This window comes from Bos indicus, chromosome 19 (genome assembly GCF_029378745.1).
Source record: "Bos indicus isolate NIAB-ARS_2022 breed Sahiwal x Tharparkar chromosome 19, NIAB-ARS_B.indTharparkar_mat_pri_1.0, whole genome shotgun sequence".
In the NCBI taxonomy this organism is placed as follows: Eukaryota; Metazoa; Chordata; class Mammalia; order Artiodactyla; family Bovidae; genus Bos; species Bos indicus.
Genome location: NC_091778.1, coordinates 26,149,674 through 26,166,213, shown reverse-complemented (window position 1 = coordinate 26,166,213; position 16,540 = coordinate 26,149,674). Strand labels below are relative to the sequence as shown.

The following is a 16,540-nucleotide window of genomic DNA, read 5'->3' as shown; positions in this document are numbered from 1 at the left end:
ACAAAGTTGTACAACCATCACCACAATTAATTTTAGAGCGTTTTCATCACTCCAAAAAGAATTCTGTACCCATCGTATGTTCCTCTCCATTCCCCTCTCTCCAACCCCATCCCCAGATGACAGCTAATTTACTTTCTGTTTCTACAGAGTTTTAACCACTGGACCAACAGGTAAGTCCCCCTATTCTAGATATTTTATATAAATAGAATCATATAATGCTTCCCTGATAGCTCAGTTGGTAAAGAATACGCCTGCAATGCAGGAGACCCCAGTTCGATTCCTGGGTTAGGAAGATCCCCTGCGGAAGGGATAGGCTACCCATTCCAGTATTCTTGGGCTTCCTTTGTGGCTCAGCTGGTAAAGAATCCGCCCACAATGCGAGAGACCTGGGTTTGATCCCTGGGTTGGGAAGATCCCTTGGAGAAGGGAAAGGCTACCCACTCCAGTATTCTGGCCTGGAGAATTCCATGGATTGTATAGTCCATGGGGTCACAAAGAGTCGGACACGACGGAGCGACTTTAACGTTTCACTTTCAGAATCATATAATATGTGGCCTTTAGTGTCTAGCTTCTTTCAGTTGGAATAATGTTTTCAAGGTTCATCCATGTTGTAACAGTATATCGTCTCTTTTTATGGCTGAATAATTTTCCATTGTATGGATCTATCATATTTGATTATCTCTTCATTTGTTGATGGAGACTTATTTCCACTTTTTTTTCTTTTATGAATAAAACGCTACAAACATTTGTGTACAAGTTTTTGTGTGAAATTGCTTCCAATTCTACCGAATTGGAATTGCTGTATCATAATGGCACCCCACTCCAGTACTCTTGCCTGGAAAATCCCATGGATGGAGGAGCCTGGTAGGCTGCAGTCCATGGGGTCTCGAAGAGTTGGACACGACTGAGCGACTTCACTTTCACTTTCCACTTTCATGCATTGGAGAAGGAAATGGCAACCCACTCCAGTGTTCTTGCCTGGAGAATCCCAGGGACGGGGGAGCCTGGTGGGCTGCTGTCTATGGGGTCGCACAGAGTCGGACATGACTGAAGTGACGCAGCAGCAGCAGCAGCATAGTATTCTGTATTTAACTTTTGGAGAAACTGTCTTCTACAGTGACACTGTTTTCCACAGTGGTGCACCATTTTACACTTTCACCAAACACTTATGAAGTTTCCAATTTCCTTATATCCTCCCAAAACACTTTTATTATCTTTCAGAGGGCAATTCCCCACCCCACCCCCCACCCCCGCCAATCTCCATTGCTGTGTGCTGGCTTACTCTAGTGGCACTTCGAGAGCTTCTCATTGCCGTGGCTTCTCATCACAGAGGACAGGCTCTAGGTGCGGAGGCTTCCATCAGTTGCAGCATGTGGGCTCAGTACTTGCAGTTTGCAGGCTCTAGAGCTCGGTAGTTGTGGTGCCTGGGCTTAATTCCTCCAAGGCATGTGGAATCTTCCCAGACCAGGGATTGAACCCAGGGCCCCTGCATTAGCAGGTGGATTCTTATCCATTGCACCACCAAGGAAGTCCCTATCATCTGTCTTTTTGATTCTATCCATTCTAGTGGTTGTGAGGTAGTAACTCACTGTGGTTTCGGTCGCATTTCCCTTATGCCTAATGATATTGATATCTTTTCATGTGCTTATTGGCCATTAGTATATCTACTTCGGGGAAATGTCCATTCAGATCCTGTGTTCATTTTAAAATTGGGTTGTCTTTTTATTATTGACTTGTACAAGTTTTGTATATATTACGGATGGATATCCTATATCAGATACATGATTTGTAAAAAAACTTTTCTCCTTTTTGGAGGGTTTTCTTTTCATTTTCTCAGCCATGTCCTTAAAGCATAAACATTTTAAATTTTGATGATGTCCAATTTATCTATGTTTTTCTCTTGTTGCATGTGCTTTTGGTGGCTTATCTAAGAAACTATTGCTTAATCCAAGGTCACAAAGATTTATGATTATTTCTTCTTGTAAGAGCTTTATAGCTTTAGTTCTTAGAATTTGATCCATTTTGAGTTTTGCATAAGGTGTGAGGTAGGGATCCAACATCATTCTCTTGTATGTGGATATCCAGTTGGCCCAGTACCTTTCTTTGCATTTATTTTGCTATTTTATTTCTAACTTTTTACAATAAATGCTTAGCTTATTATGTTCTCAGTCTTTCTTCTTTCCTAACATAAGCATTTAAAGTTATATGCTTTCCTTTAAGTATTTTTAACTTTTAAATATCAAACAAGTTGGTGAAATTGACAATCCAAAAGAGGCTTGTTCTGACGCTTCAAGAACACCTTCGCACATCACTGTGTGACCACCCTCTGCCAGCTACACAAACCCAAATTCAAAAACATAGGCCTACACTAGCCTTGAAAGATTATCCGATTGTTAATTTAATAGGATTGACTCATTTATTCAACGGATATTTGTTGAGTGCCTACTGCAGAGCATCATTATATTAAATTCTGAGAACAGAGAAGTAAAATAGAGTCCTGCTATCCCAAAGCTTACAGACAATTGAAAAGAAAAAAAAAATTGAAATACTGCATTGTAAATGTTAGGGTGGGGTATGTAATACATACTAGAAATAGGAAACATAGGAGTAAGATTAATTTTAAGATTGAGAAAGGTTTTCTGGAGGAAATTGCTCCCTTCAAGGACCTGAAAGATGAATTAATAGGAGCTTGCCAAGTACACAGCAGGAAAGTGTGTCCTGGGCCATTGGAGCAGCAAGTGGAAAGACCCAGAGGTGTTAAAAAAAAAACCCTTGACGTTTTGGAGGAAGGAAAAGAAACGCACTGTGCTAGGAACAGAGAGTGTCAGGGAGAGGTGCAGGATGAGAGTTAGGATAAACGTGGAGAGGTCCCAAAGACTAGACTGGAAAGTACAATTAAATCATACTGGGGAGCTTGGGCTTCATCCTACAATAGTTGAGAGGTCATTGAAGAATTTTAGGTAGGACTGGGACAATAGCAGATTTGCGTTTTGAAAGTTTTGCTGTGGCTCCAGAAAATAGATGAAGGGAGGGAAGGTCAAGACCAGTGGCCAGGAGACCCTTACAGAGGTTGTAGCAGTTATCCAGGGCTGGGTTAAGGAGTGTCCAAGGGGGTGGAAAAGAGGGAACACAGATGACGGGGTACTGTCAGTTATGTCGGAACAGGCTGGGGAGAAGATGAGTTCTTTTTTTTTTTAACTAGCCATTTTAAAAAATTGATTTACAATGGTGCATTAGGTTCTGGTGTACAAAAAAGTGATTCGTTTATACATATAAAATATACTTTTTTCAGATTCAATTCTAAGTTATTACAAGATATTGAATTATAGTTCTCTGTGTGGTTCAGTAGGTCCTTGTTGTTTCTCTATTTTACATATAGTAGTGTGTATATGCTAATCCCTTACTCCTCATATTTCTCCTGCAACTCCATCCAGAGGGTGAGTACTTTCTGTACTCTGTTTGTTTTTGCCTTTTTTTTGGTTGTGGCAAGGCTTGTGGAATCTTAGTTTCCTGACCTGGGATTGAACTTGTGCCTCTGCAGTGAAAGTTCAGAGTCCTAACCTCTGCTGGGAAGACCCAGCAGTGAGCTCTGGTCTGGGTAGTTTGAGGAGCTCATAGGATGCTTCTTCACCTCCTGGCCTTATCTGAACCCAGCGATCTTCTAAAGACTCAGGTTCCTTAGCCTTCTCAAGGGAAGGCTGTCTCCTTCTCTCACATTTCGTGGCTCTCAGGGCCAGCAGGCTTAGCATAGTTTCCTGGTTCCTCACTGCTGCTTCCTAATCTTTCTTCTCCTTTACCTTCCCAAACCCGAGCTCTTTTTTTTTTTTTAATATTTTTATGTGGGAGAATGGATACATGTATATGTATGGCTGAGTCCCTTCACTGTTCACCTGAAACGTCAGAACATTGTTAATCAGCTGTACCCCAATACAAAATAAAAAATGAAAAAAAGATTTATTTGCATTCATTTATTTATTTGGCTACATTGGGTCTTAGTTCTGGCATGCGGGATCTTCGATCTTTGTTGTGGTACTAGGGGATCTTTAGTTGTGGCACGTGAACTCTTAGTTGTGACATATGGGATCTAGATCCCTTACTAGAGATTGAACCTGGGCCCCCTGCCTTGGTTACTTGCAGTCTTAGCCTCTGGACCCCAAGGGAAGTCCCCAGTCCTGAGCTCTTTGAAGTTAATGCCCTCTCTGCTGTACCACTTACTACTCTATTGCTGTTATCTGTGGACCCACATCAATGACTTTGTCTCCTGGTCACAGACTTTCCCTTCATCCTACTCCAACTCCTGTCCTTGGGGACTTACCCATGTGGATGAACTATCCAGTACTTCTGCCTGCTACCCCCTTGACTTCCTCCCTTCCCTTCTCCACCAGCCAGCCTCTCTCAGGTTCACAGGAGACCTACTCACCACCCATAACCATACCTCAACTGAATTCTAAGTTTCAAGCCTACTCTGACCACCATTTCTTATCCTTCCAGGCCCTTTGGTTTAGTGTATATACCACACAACTCTTCAAACTCATCAAGACCCCATTATCTGTATCACTTTTTCACTATCAGCTCCCACCCATTTTCACTTCCTTTTCTGCTCAGCTTAGAAAAGAGTCCATTACTACAGGCACTCTCTTCATACACCCTCCACAAACTCGCCGGTCTCCATCTCAACCTCCATTTACTTGACTGGCTAGCCACCAACCCTAAATGTACCCCAACTATCAGAGTTTTTCACGCCTGCAGCTGAGCAACTGAACACTGCCAGAAAAAAAAATTACTGAGCTGGACCTACTGGTTCCATTTTCTGTTCATGACCACAAACCTCAAATAAGCACTCGACACTGAGATCTCTATTTTTCCATCTTGCAATCAGCTTTCAACCCACTTTGCTCTGTCTACTGTCAAAATTGCTCCATCAGAATCCTATCAAGGTCAAAAACAGTTTCCCAGTTTCAAAATTCAGTGCATGGTTGGGGGAGTGGTGGTAGAGAATGTGAAAGGAATCAATCTGTTATACAACAAGTCACAGGGATGAAATATACATCATGCTGACTATAGTTAGTAATACTGCATTGAATACTTGAAAGTTGCTAAGAGAGTACATCTTCAAAGTTCTCACTGTAAGAAAAAAATTCTTTTGTTAATTATGTGTGGTGATGGATGGTAACTAGACTTACTGTGGTGATCTCAGGGTTTACAAACATGGAATCATCATGCTGTTATATCTGAAACTAATGTGTCAATTATACCTCAATAAAAAATTCTAAAAGCACAGATTATATAGAGATTTTTCTGAATAGAGCAGTAGTAATACTGAGACCAACTGCAGGTTAATACTGGCAATTGCTTCATTGAACATTTTTCTAAAAGATATAGAAGGCAAAATGCACAAACATCCAGGTGTGAAGTGTTACTAAACTCTTTCAGGTAGTGAAATGTGAAACTAGTGGTATGGTCATGCTTGAGTGAGTTGTTAAGTAACTTAGTACATTAAGGAGACAAACTGCAGCCTCTTACACCTGCCGTGAGGGAAGGCTGTGCGCTCCAATGGGTAATAACTCAGGCTTTGGCAACAGACAGACTGGGGTCTGAATCCCAGTTCTACCACTTACTATGGTTTAAGAGTAGTCCACTGAATCTAAGCCTCAGTTTCCTTATCTTTCGAATGGAAGCAATAGGGTCAATGTACAGAATCTGTGAGCAAATGCATCAAAGTAGTTCTTTATTTTATACATAGTGAATTTCTAATAAATGCCAGTTGTATCAATCCAAAAAAAAAAAAGACAATTCAGTGTATCCTTTTCAGTCCTCATCTTTCTCTGTCTCTCAGTAGCATGTGGCAATTGACCATTCCTTCCTCCTGGGAACATTTGCTCCTCCCTTGGCTTTTGTAACACCACACACTGGTTTTTCTCCTTTGTGTGCAATTTTTCTGACCGTCCATTGCTGGCTCCTCCTCCTCAGCCTGACCTCTAAATGTCTGAGCAGTTCTGGATTCATTTGTATGCTTAAAATCTGAGGAGTTCCCTCATGGTTAGACCTAGTGGTTAGGATTCTGGGCTTTCACTTTTGTGACCCAGGTTCTAGCCCTGGTTGGGGAACTAAGATCCTGCAAGCTGGGCATTGCACAGCCAAAAAAAAAAAAAATTTCTGTTTATTCTCTCCATAGGAAGCCTGATCTCTCCAAATTTATAGCCTTGGCCTCTCCTCTGAGCTCCAGTCTTATGCATTCATATGCTAATTTGCCATCTCTGCTTGGATGTCTAATAAAGAGCTAAAATATAACTCATCCAAAATAGATCCCTTGATAACCCCTGCCAAACCTGTTGTTCTCTTCTCCCTATTTGAAATCAAGCCAGTTATTCCATAAACCTAGGAGTCATGTCTCCCCTTCACCGACATCCACCATCAAGCCCTTTGTATTTTACTTGCAAAATGTATCTCAACTTCATTCCCAATCTCCCCTCCCCATACGTGCTTTTCCATCCTTGCCCCCATTCTGGTTCAAGTTACCACTGTCTTTTGCTTCATCTTTTGCAATAGCCTTCTGACTGACCTTCTGGCAAAGTCTTCTCTTTTCTATAAGCATCAAAGGGAGCTTTAAACAATATAAATCTGATTGCCCCCGTTTCAAGACTTCCACTGTAACTAAACTAAAATCCATACTGTTTCCTGTGGTCAACAAGGCTTCCGGTATGATAACCCCTATCTGCCTTTCTAACCTGCTCTTAGCACCCTTTTCATCAGGCTCCTGTAGAGCCACCTCACACGTGCTGACCCTCTTTCTAGTCTCTGTACAAGCCAAGCTCTTTCTTCCCATAGGATCTTAGCAGTAGCTTTTCCTCAGCCTGGAATCTCTTGCCCAGAATCCTCAAATGGGACCTCCTATTTGTAATTCAGAACTCAGCTCAAGTATAATCTCTTGAGAGAGGACTCCCTGACTACCTTATCAAAAATAAATCCTTTTCCTTATCCTTTTATTTCCATCATGTGTGTGCCTGAGTGCTAAGTCGCTTCAGTCGTGTCTGACTCTTTGTGACCCTATGCACCATAGCCCACCAGACTCCTCTGTCCATGGGGTACTCCGGGCAAGAATGCTGGAGTGGGTTGCCATGTCCTCCTCCAGGGAATCTTTCTGATCCAAGAATCAAATCTGTGTCTCTTATGTGTCCTGCATTGGCAGGTGGGTTCTTTACCACTAGCACCACCCAGGAAGCACTTATCATAATCCAGTGATGACTTGTTTAATATCTGTTTACCTTTTTAACTGACTGTCCTGTCCCACTGGATGTTCATCCGTGTGGGCAGGGACTTGGTCTGTCTAGTTTACTCCTGGGCCCTAGGTCTTAGAATCAACTCTCGCTCACAGTAAGTGCTCAATAAAACATTTGTTAAATCAATGAACACAGAGTTAGACAGTTGGATGTGCTGACATAAACTGGTGAAAGATCTAGGCTGAAGATACAAATTTGGGAATTATTGTAAAAATAAATCTTAATAAGTAAGGACTAGAAAAGAACTTCCTTAACCTGCTAAAAGAGTCCACAAAAAATCTACAACCTGAAAAAAAAAAAAAAAAAAGAACTATGCAACTGTGATGGACATCCTAGCCAGCACAGTGAGGTAAAAAGAGAAATGATACATCAAAAGGAAGAAATAGAAATGCCAATATTTGGACATATATTATTTATGTATAAATACAAAATCACCTATACATAAATTGTTAATTTAGAGTTTAGTAAAGTTGTAAAATCAACATATAAAAATCAACCGCTTTTTTGGACTTCCCTGGTGGTCCAATGGTTAAGAATCCACCTGCCAATGCAGGGGACACCGGTTTGATCCCTGGTCTGGGAAGATTCCACATGCTGTGGGGTAACTAAAGCCATGGGCCACAGCTTCTGAGCCTGTGTGCCATACAGCCCACAGTCCACAACAAGAGAAGCCACCATGACGAGAAGCCAACATGCCACAACTAGAGAAAGTCCTGGGCAGCAAGGAAGACCCAGCTCAGCCACAAATAAATAAATAAAAATTAAAAAATAACCCTGCACATCTGCTTCGTGGAGCAGCCACCCACTTTCTCCTAGGTAGATGGGCTCTGCCACCTAGTGTCCCAGTTCCTGCTGTCCATGATAGCGAGGCCCATGAGGGGTTACCACCAAGGTTTCCACTAGCCCGCAAGCTAGAGCAAGGGAGCCATCCCCCTCATGACTACTACCAGCACCTCCTTGGTTTCACTTCCAGTAACTGCTCCTGCAGAAGCCATACCCCACCACATGGTCTTCCCCCACCACCAGGGTCCCCCCAAGGCACACCCAAGACACTGGTGGGCAAGCTTCTTTTTCAGGAAGTCCACTCTCCCGTTACGGCCACAGTGTTGGAGTCCCCAGAGCACCCCAGAGTCTGCCCAGCCTCCACCAGCATGATCACCTGTGACCTGGCTCTGTAAGCCATGGGGAAGCAGCAGCCTGGTGGCCAGCCTGGCAAAACGAACTGCAGGCCCCCCATCCTGAGTGACCACCACAGCTGTCAGGCTTCTTTCCAAGACGCTAGGTTCATCAGAGACCTCCCCATCCCCTCTCCTCCCCTCCCCTCCTCTGCCCAAGAATAAGCAGGTTGCAGCCAATGGAAGCAGTTCAGTTTTTAATATTAAAACAGCAAAACACCAAAAAGGAAGTTGAGAGACCTTACTCTTTACTATCCAAGTCACACAAGAGCCTTCTTCACATCCCATAACTCTGTGCCTTGCACCAAGTGGACAATAAATTCCAAGCAGCCAACAAAAACAAAACAAAAGTTTTCCTTTAAAAATCTCGACTGCTTTTAAAAATAATTTTTATATACCAGGAAAATGCAGACCATCTCATTATTCTAAGCTTATCTCTGTATGAAAACAACCATTCTATCACCACAAAGCTCTGTGAACACAGTGAATTAAAAAAGAAAACACCCTATAGACATATGAACACATGTTAAAATACCAAAAATAACAACAACAACAAAAATCCTAAGACTAGCCAGGGAAGAAAAAGAAAAGGTCAGTGACAATAGAATAAGAATCAACAGCAACACTGGATGCTAAAAGACAATGGACCAATGCTTTCACATTTTTGAAGAAAATGTATTTGATTTTAGATAAAATTCTATACCCAGCTAAAGTGGCACTTAATTATAGCTGTTTAAAATAATGTCATTTTCCACACATTGTTATAATATTTGAAAATCTGCCTCATGTGTACTCATCAGAAGTTATGTGATAATATTCTCCAGCAAAAGAAGGGAGTAAACAAAAAAAAATTACTCTTGATCCAGAATGCAGTAGATTCAGCACCCAAGGAGAGCAGCCATGGGGGAGTCCTTAAATTCTTATCAGTTACAATAAGAATAAATGTATTAGGTCTAAAATGGATAAAGCAAGAAAAAGCATTCTATCATTTAGAATAAATGAAGGTAACTACCAGAAGAAACTACTAAAAGAGTTAAAAAGGATTGCCTGTGGTAAGCAGGATTTAGGAATGAGGAAGGAACTATGTGAGAAATACATTTTTTGTTTAATTCCCCTCCCCTCCATGTTTGCTTTCCACAATAATCCTTAATACACTGATTATGAACTGTATACTTGCTTTTTTGATAAAAGTAAAAATTTACTTAAAAAGAAAGACTTTCTTGGTCCAGAAAGGACAGTTAGTGTCAGAAATGGATTTTTTTTTTTCCTTTCCGGGTAAAGCTAAAGAATCTTTAGAGTCCCTGTCAGGGCTGGAATTTGTTCTAGGTGAGAGAAGAGACCATGCTGCAGCCAAGCAGAATTTCTGATAACCTGCCTGAAGAGATCTCAGAGAAAGGGAACAATTCTCTAAGACTACAGTTATTTGTGGTTTATCTTCTCATTCTAAATAGACAGTCATATTCCAACCCTATTTAAAAATGTTTTCCCTTAAAGAGAGTCCTTCAAATGGGGTAAATGTTACTGCTACTGCTAAGTCGCTTCAGTCATGTCCGACTCTGTGTGACCCCCATAGGTGGCAGGCCACCAGGCTCCTCTGTCCCTGGGATTCTCCAGGCAAGAATACTGGAGTGGGTTGCCATTTCCTTCTCCAATGCATGAAAGTGAAAAGTGAAAATGAAGTTGCTCAGTCGTGCCTAACTGTTGGCGACCCCATCGCCTGCAGCCTACCAGGGCTCCTCCATTGGTGGGATTCTCCGGGCAAGAGTACTGGAGTGGGGTGCCATTGCCTTAGGCTTCACAAAATCTGCGTTAGCTTCTTGGAGTTGTTTCCCACAGGAGTCCAAACTTACTCCTTTTTATTAAACGGTCGATTTATGTTTTTATTCAGATTGTTTATTTGTTCTTTTTAATTCTTGTTCTTGCGGGGAGAGTGAGCACAGTTTTTTCAGTAATTTTTTGAGTCAATAAACTGTATTAGAACCTGCTCCTTCTCTGGCTACCTTACCTGGAGCTCGGAGACTGTAAGCCCTTTGAGGCGAGGAACAGAGCCATCCAGTTCAGGTATAAGGTTAATGCGGCTTTAATAAATATTTGTTGAAGGAACAAATACAAATTTGAGCGCCATTCAGATCAGATCAGATCAGTTGCTCAGTCGTGTCCGACTCTTTGCGACCCCATGAATCGCAGCACGCCAGGCCTCCCTGTCCAATACCAACTCCCGGAGTTCACTCAGACTCACGTCCATCAAGTCAGTGATGCCATTCAGCCATCTCATCCTCTGTCGTCCCCTTCTCCTCCTGCCCCCAATCCCTCCCAGCATCAGAGTCTTTTCCAATGAGTCAACTCTTCGCATGAGGTGGCCAAAGTACTGGAGTTTCAGCTTTAGCATCATTCCTTCCAAAGAAATCCCAGGGCTGATCTCCTTGCAGTCCAAGGGACTCTCAAGAGTCTTCTCCAACACCATAGTTCAAAAGCATCAATTCTTCGGCGCTTCACAGTCCAACTCTCACATCCATACATGACCACAGAAAAAACCATAGCCTTGACTAGACTGACCTTTGTTGGCAAAGTAATGTCTCTGCTTTTGAATATGCCATTAGGTATCATTTTTTCCTTCTGCTTTGTCTGTTTATTGAGACTGTGTTACGCAAGGCTGTGGGAATAAGGGTGAGAGGAGGTAGAGTGATTTTTTCCAAACTTTAGAGCCCACACTTTGACTTTACATAATAGATGCCTTTCTGGACATTTTGTACTGTGTATATCAGATTTTGCTAATCTCAACTCACTTTACACATAGAGATTACTAACGATGTTTAAACATTTTGTACTATGAGATGCAGAGCATTTTTCTTGAAGAATCTGTGTATCTTTCTGTAAAGTGAATTACCAGCATATATGAAGTCTATTTTAGGGGTGTGCTTAAAATGGGGCACACCAGTACTAAGTTCGGCTTTAACAATGACTAATTCGCACACCCTGTGTGCTGTTGGGCGCTCGCCAGCAACTAGGCACCTATCACTTCTCTTGGCCCTTCGCTCCCTGCTGACCACCTGCTTCGACTCGGAGGCGGCGTCTTGACACTCCGCGACCTCTCTGTCATGGCGTCCGCGGGGCGTCTGCCGCCGGGGCCAGGCACTTGGCCGGGCGGCGACCTTCCCAAGATGGCGGCGACAGAGGCCAATTCGCGTAGGGGGCGGGGTTCCGCCTCCGGAGGCGGAGCAGGAGGCAGAAGGGTCGGGCTAGCGGGCAGGCTGCTTCCGAAGTAGGCAGCCCCAGCGCGCCTGCGCGGAGCGGCCCTGCGCGCTGTGAGGCTGTGGCGGGGGAAGGCACCGGTGGGGCCGACGGGCGGGTTGAAGGAGGGAAGCGGGCGAGCGAAGTCCCAGTGCGCGCCGCGGCGGCACGGGTACCCTCCCCTTCCGGGCGTGAGGCGCTGTGAGGAAAGCTGAAGCGAGCGGACTCGCACCGGCAGCGAGGCGCCGCTACTGCCGCCACAGCCCAGCCTCCCTCAGCTTCGGCGCTCCCGTCGTGGGGGCCCGGGTTCCTCAGCACACCCAGCTCCAGCATCTCCGGAGCCTGTGCCCAGTTCTTCGGAAGCCCCGGCGCCAGCCCGGGCCCTTGGCGGGGAGGATGACGGAGCTGCAGTCGGCACTGCTACTGCGAAGACAGCTGGCAGGTGAGGGAGCGGACGGCTGGGCGGCGGGCCGGGCCGCGATCGCGGCGAGCAGCTGCCCGCTTCTCCTCTCCTCCAGGGCGCTCCCTGGCTGGCGGGCCGGACGGTCGAGGGGAACGGCAGGCTCCGGCGAGATCGGGCGCGGGCCTGCGAGAGTGGGGAGCCTGGGCGCCGGTCCGGGCCGGGTCCATCACTTCTTCCCCGGCTTTCCGAGGGTGTTGGGGGCGGGGGCGCGCCCCAGCCTCGGCCCCCGGACGGGGCCTGGCACCCCCGGGGATGGAGGGGAGCTTGTCCCCTCCCCCACTGTTCGGTGGGACGTTGCGGGGGAGGGGCTGTGGGTACCCTGTCCCGGCGGACCCTCCCTGGAGGGGCGGGTCCGGGCTCAGGTGCGCCCGAGACCGCTGGACCCCCCGAGGCAGGTAGAGCATCTGAGCCCGGCCGGCTGCGCGTCGCGGGCTCGGCTGTCTGAACCGCGGAGCGGGCAGCCGGGGGCAGGGTGGGCGAGAGGAACTGGCCGCGGGGCGGGTAGGTGAGGCGCGCCAAACTTCTGCCCGGGCAGCGCCGGGTCCGCGTAGTTGTGGCGGACAACAAAAGCGCCGGCCTCTGCGGCCTGGTCGCTGGCGCACGGGGTCTGAGAGCCCGGCGGGGCGCGGGACGCCGCCTCGCCTGCCTCCGCCTGGCACGGGCTCCGGCTGCGCCGCCCGGCTGGGGGAGGGTAGGAGCGGGCCGAGCCGAGAGCCGCTCGCTGGCCAGCTCGGGGCTTTGTGCTCCGAGCGATTCTGGCTCCTGTGCAGGCCTGCGGGGCCCCGGGGCTGCGGCCCGCGGGCTCTGGCTTGGGGCGGCGGCCGGGTCTGCCTCCCCAGAGGTGCCTGCGTCCCCCCTCCCCCATTGTCCCGGCCTCCGGCCGTTTGCGGCTTCCAGGTTGACTTTTTAGGGGGTTGGCTCCGACTCTGCTAGGACTGTGTGAGCGGAGCATGCGCATTGGAGACGTACGTGTGCGGAGTGAAAGAGGGGGAGGCGGGTTGGTGGCTTCACAATGCCTCCCCACGTGCTGCCAGATTTAAAGAGAAATGAACCAGCAGTTAGCTTCTGCTGCCCAACGCCCGGCGGCTGTCCTTCTCGATTCTGGCGGATCTTCACCTCTCCTCTCTACCGCCGGAGGCCCTGAGCCGTCGGCAGAACCTAGAGGCTGGAATGGACATCCGTTTTTGCAATAGGTTTACAAAGAGTTTGAGGTGCTGGTTAAATCACCTTTGTGACTTCTTAAGGAAAAGGTTGTCAGGGGCTGTTACAGGTTGTATAGTTAGGTTTATTATTAGACCATGAGCAAGCAAGTTTGGACACATACTGAAGTTCTGGATGGTCAGGGGGAGTGATCTAGACTGAATGGAGAAGTTCTGGTGATCTCTGTGTCCATCGCAAATAATGTATTGGACAAGCACTGAATGAATAACAACTTTATTGTATCTTGTAGTTGCAAACACAGCTTACTGTTCTGTGTTTTTTTTTTGTTTGTTTTGGTGGAAGGAATTAAGATGTTATTTTGTTTCCCTAAGAATTCCTTGATCAGAATAAGTTTTAATTATGTGAACTATTAAACAGTATTAAATATTAAAACAGTACTCAACTTAAATAATGGGAAAGGTGTGTATATATATATATTTATTTAAAGGTGTAAAAGAAGTTAAGCAGTTGCTATGAAAATAAAGTATGACTAATAACAGTGTTAGCAGTAGCAGTATTTCAAAATTCTTTCCAACCTACTTGTGAACAGACTCTAAATTTTGATAGCCAGTTGGTTCAGTTTTGCACTCTTAAAAGATTAATCCCAAATATTGATAAAGACATTTTCCAAAACGCTTTCTTAACGGATGACTTTTTGTTAAGGCTTACCAAGATACGCTTTAAGGTTGGAGGACAGAATGATTTAGTTTGTAATCTTTCATGCCTTATTATAAAATTACTTAGCTGCCGATTACTTTTCTTGCCTTCTCAATTAGAAACAAGGACTGTTGTTAATATTTTCTTAAGTTTTTGAAGGATATTAATTAACATACTCAGAATATATGAAGTAGGCCAAGGCCAGTGCATTAAGCGAAATGTGAAAATATCAAGTTTATTGGAAAGACTTGATAACTACATACTGAAATAAAGGCCCTGTTTAGTCTTTAGTAGTACATTGTTTGAGCTTTTTGGTTCTTTAGATATCATTTGAAAACAGGAAAAATGGTAAACTGTTATCTCTTGAACTCATTTAGAGTGAATTTTTGAAAGGCTTAATAATAAATGCTTTAAAAATTGTGTAATATATTGAACTGAGTAGACACTCAAACCTAAGCCATTCTAGGTGGTAGAATTTTGGAAACTTAAAATAGTGGCCAACAGTGGTTAGTTTACTAAGCCCCTAGTCTACCAGTCCTTAAGGATTTTACTTTATTACTTGAGGGGAGAATTTATTTTGTGGGTTTGTTTTCTTTTGTTGGTAATTGTAATGAAGAACCCGGTTACTTTGAGAGTGAAGTGGAATGGTTCCTTGGGTTGCAGTTACTGTGGTGCAGGCCTATATACTATGTAATAGAATGTTAAGCAGTGTTCTTGGCCACTACCCACCAGATGCCAGTAGTATACCGCCTCAGTTGTGACAACCAGGAATGTCTCTGTTGCCAGATGTCCCCCGAGGGACAAAGTCATCCGAGGTTGAAAAACCTCTGGTTTAAGGTGTTTTGGTTAAGACCAGAATGGCTGTTGTGAAGCAAGTAAGAAATACATTCATGAAATCAGATAGGTTGTATTTCTTTGTGGGTATTATTAGACTATGACTTACTCCTTTGCGAATTCAGCAGTCACAGTTCAGCTTTTGCAGTGCATAATGCTAAATACTAAGAAATTCCACAGCGAAAGAGATGATTTAAATTTTTCAAAAAGATATAAGCAGTGGTTAAAAATACAGAGGATAGAAAAGGTATCATGTTTCCACCCTTGACCCAGACTACTTTTTTTTTTTCGGAAGCAACCATCATTGATAGTTTCTTGTGTGTTTGAGTTCAGTTCAGTCGCTCAGTCGTGTCCAACTCTGTGACCTCATGGATTGTAGCACACCATGGGGTCTTGTGTGTTTATATGGGCTAATGTTTACTGAGAACTAGTATGTACCTGGAATTGTGCTGAGAGCTTTATGTATATATCTCATTTAATCCTCCTAATAAGGAAATTGAGGCTAAGAGAGTTTAAATTACTTATCCAAGGTCACACAGGTAGTAAGTGTATGAATCTATTCATATTCAGGACCTTCCTGTTAGAAGCTTTATTTTTAATTTGCAGCGTTGTCTTCCAGGGAGCAGCGATTTAATATAACTGTGAAATACGGTCTTATAAATTTAAATATTCAAGGTTAATTTATCCACTAACTACCAAAATGATTGGGGAAATATTCCCATCTTAATAAAATTTTATGCACAAAATAATGCACCCTACAATCTAAATGATATTCTTAAGGTAATCATAAAAGGATGTTTTAGCCACTGTTAGTTTAGGAGCAGCATTCTGCAGAGTGTCATAGGTTGAAAGCAGCACTAAGCTTTTTGGTGTTAGCAGTTAACTTGGGGAAAATGAATTGTACTAATTGGTCATATTCCCTACTCTAACCATACTTACTTTATGACAAGCATTTATAAAGAATAAGAATCTTTTTTTTTTTTTTTAAGATCACTTGAGGTTTTTTAACAATGACAACATAGATTTTCAGTAGTTGCTTTCTCATAGGTACCTGTCATTCCAAAACTAGGAAGAAGAATCTCTTTATGCAGTAACAATAAATAAATTGAACTCCTTTTATTGTAGAAAGTTTGATTGTATATTTTAAAGTAATCTGGAACATTCCCATATCTCCTTGGCTACCTATGTAAGTAGGTTGTGATGAATTATATGTGTTTCTCAGACTTAATGTGCAACAAAATCACATGGGAGTATGTTAAAAATACAGATTCCTGGCTTTACCTCCACAGAATCTTAGTCTACATGTCCAGATGGGGCCTAACAAAGCCAAGTCTTTAAAGCAGTTGTTTTTGTTGATTGTGAAACTGTGTTCTGAACCCCACACTTCAACAGTTTCCCTAAGCTATTTTGTCATCCCTCTGGAGGGCCTTCTGCAAGGAGTCCCATTCCTAGTTTTTGTGGGGTGCTGTGTTTTGTTACCCTGGTGTTCATAGGATATTGAAAGAATGGTGTTTAAAAGGAGGAATTAGATTTAATATTTCGTATTGGCCTTTCTATAATGTATTGGCACTGTGACATAAAATTTCATTAATAATCTTAAACAAGAAAAAATAGAGTATTGATTATTGAAAGGGACCACCCTAGTGGTAGAAGAAACTAAGGTGATGAGCACAATATTATTCTTAATGGTTGTAAACTCA

At 44.0% G+C, this 16,540-nt stretch overlaps 1 protein-coding gene across 1 annotated transcript in view; it reads left to right on the top strand.

Moving 5' to 3' along the window:
• The first annotated feature begins 11,994 nt into the window (after nucleotides 1-11,994).
• The window catches only part of UBE2G1 (ubiquitin conjugating enzyme E2 G1), an 89,284-nt gene continuing 84,738 nt past the window's right edge, over nucleotides 11,995-16,540 (top strand). The window contains exon 1 of the mRNA XM_019980987.2: nucleotides 11,995-12,128. Within this exon, the coding sequence (XP_019836546.1) occupies nucleotides 12,083-12,128 (46 nt within the window). The 5' untranslated portion in view covers nucleotides 11,995-12,082. The remainder of the gene's footprint in view (nucleotides 12,129-16,540) is intronic.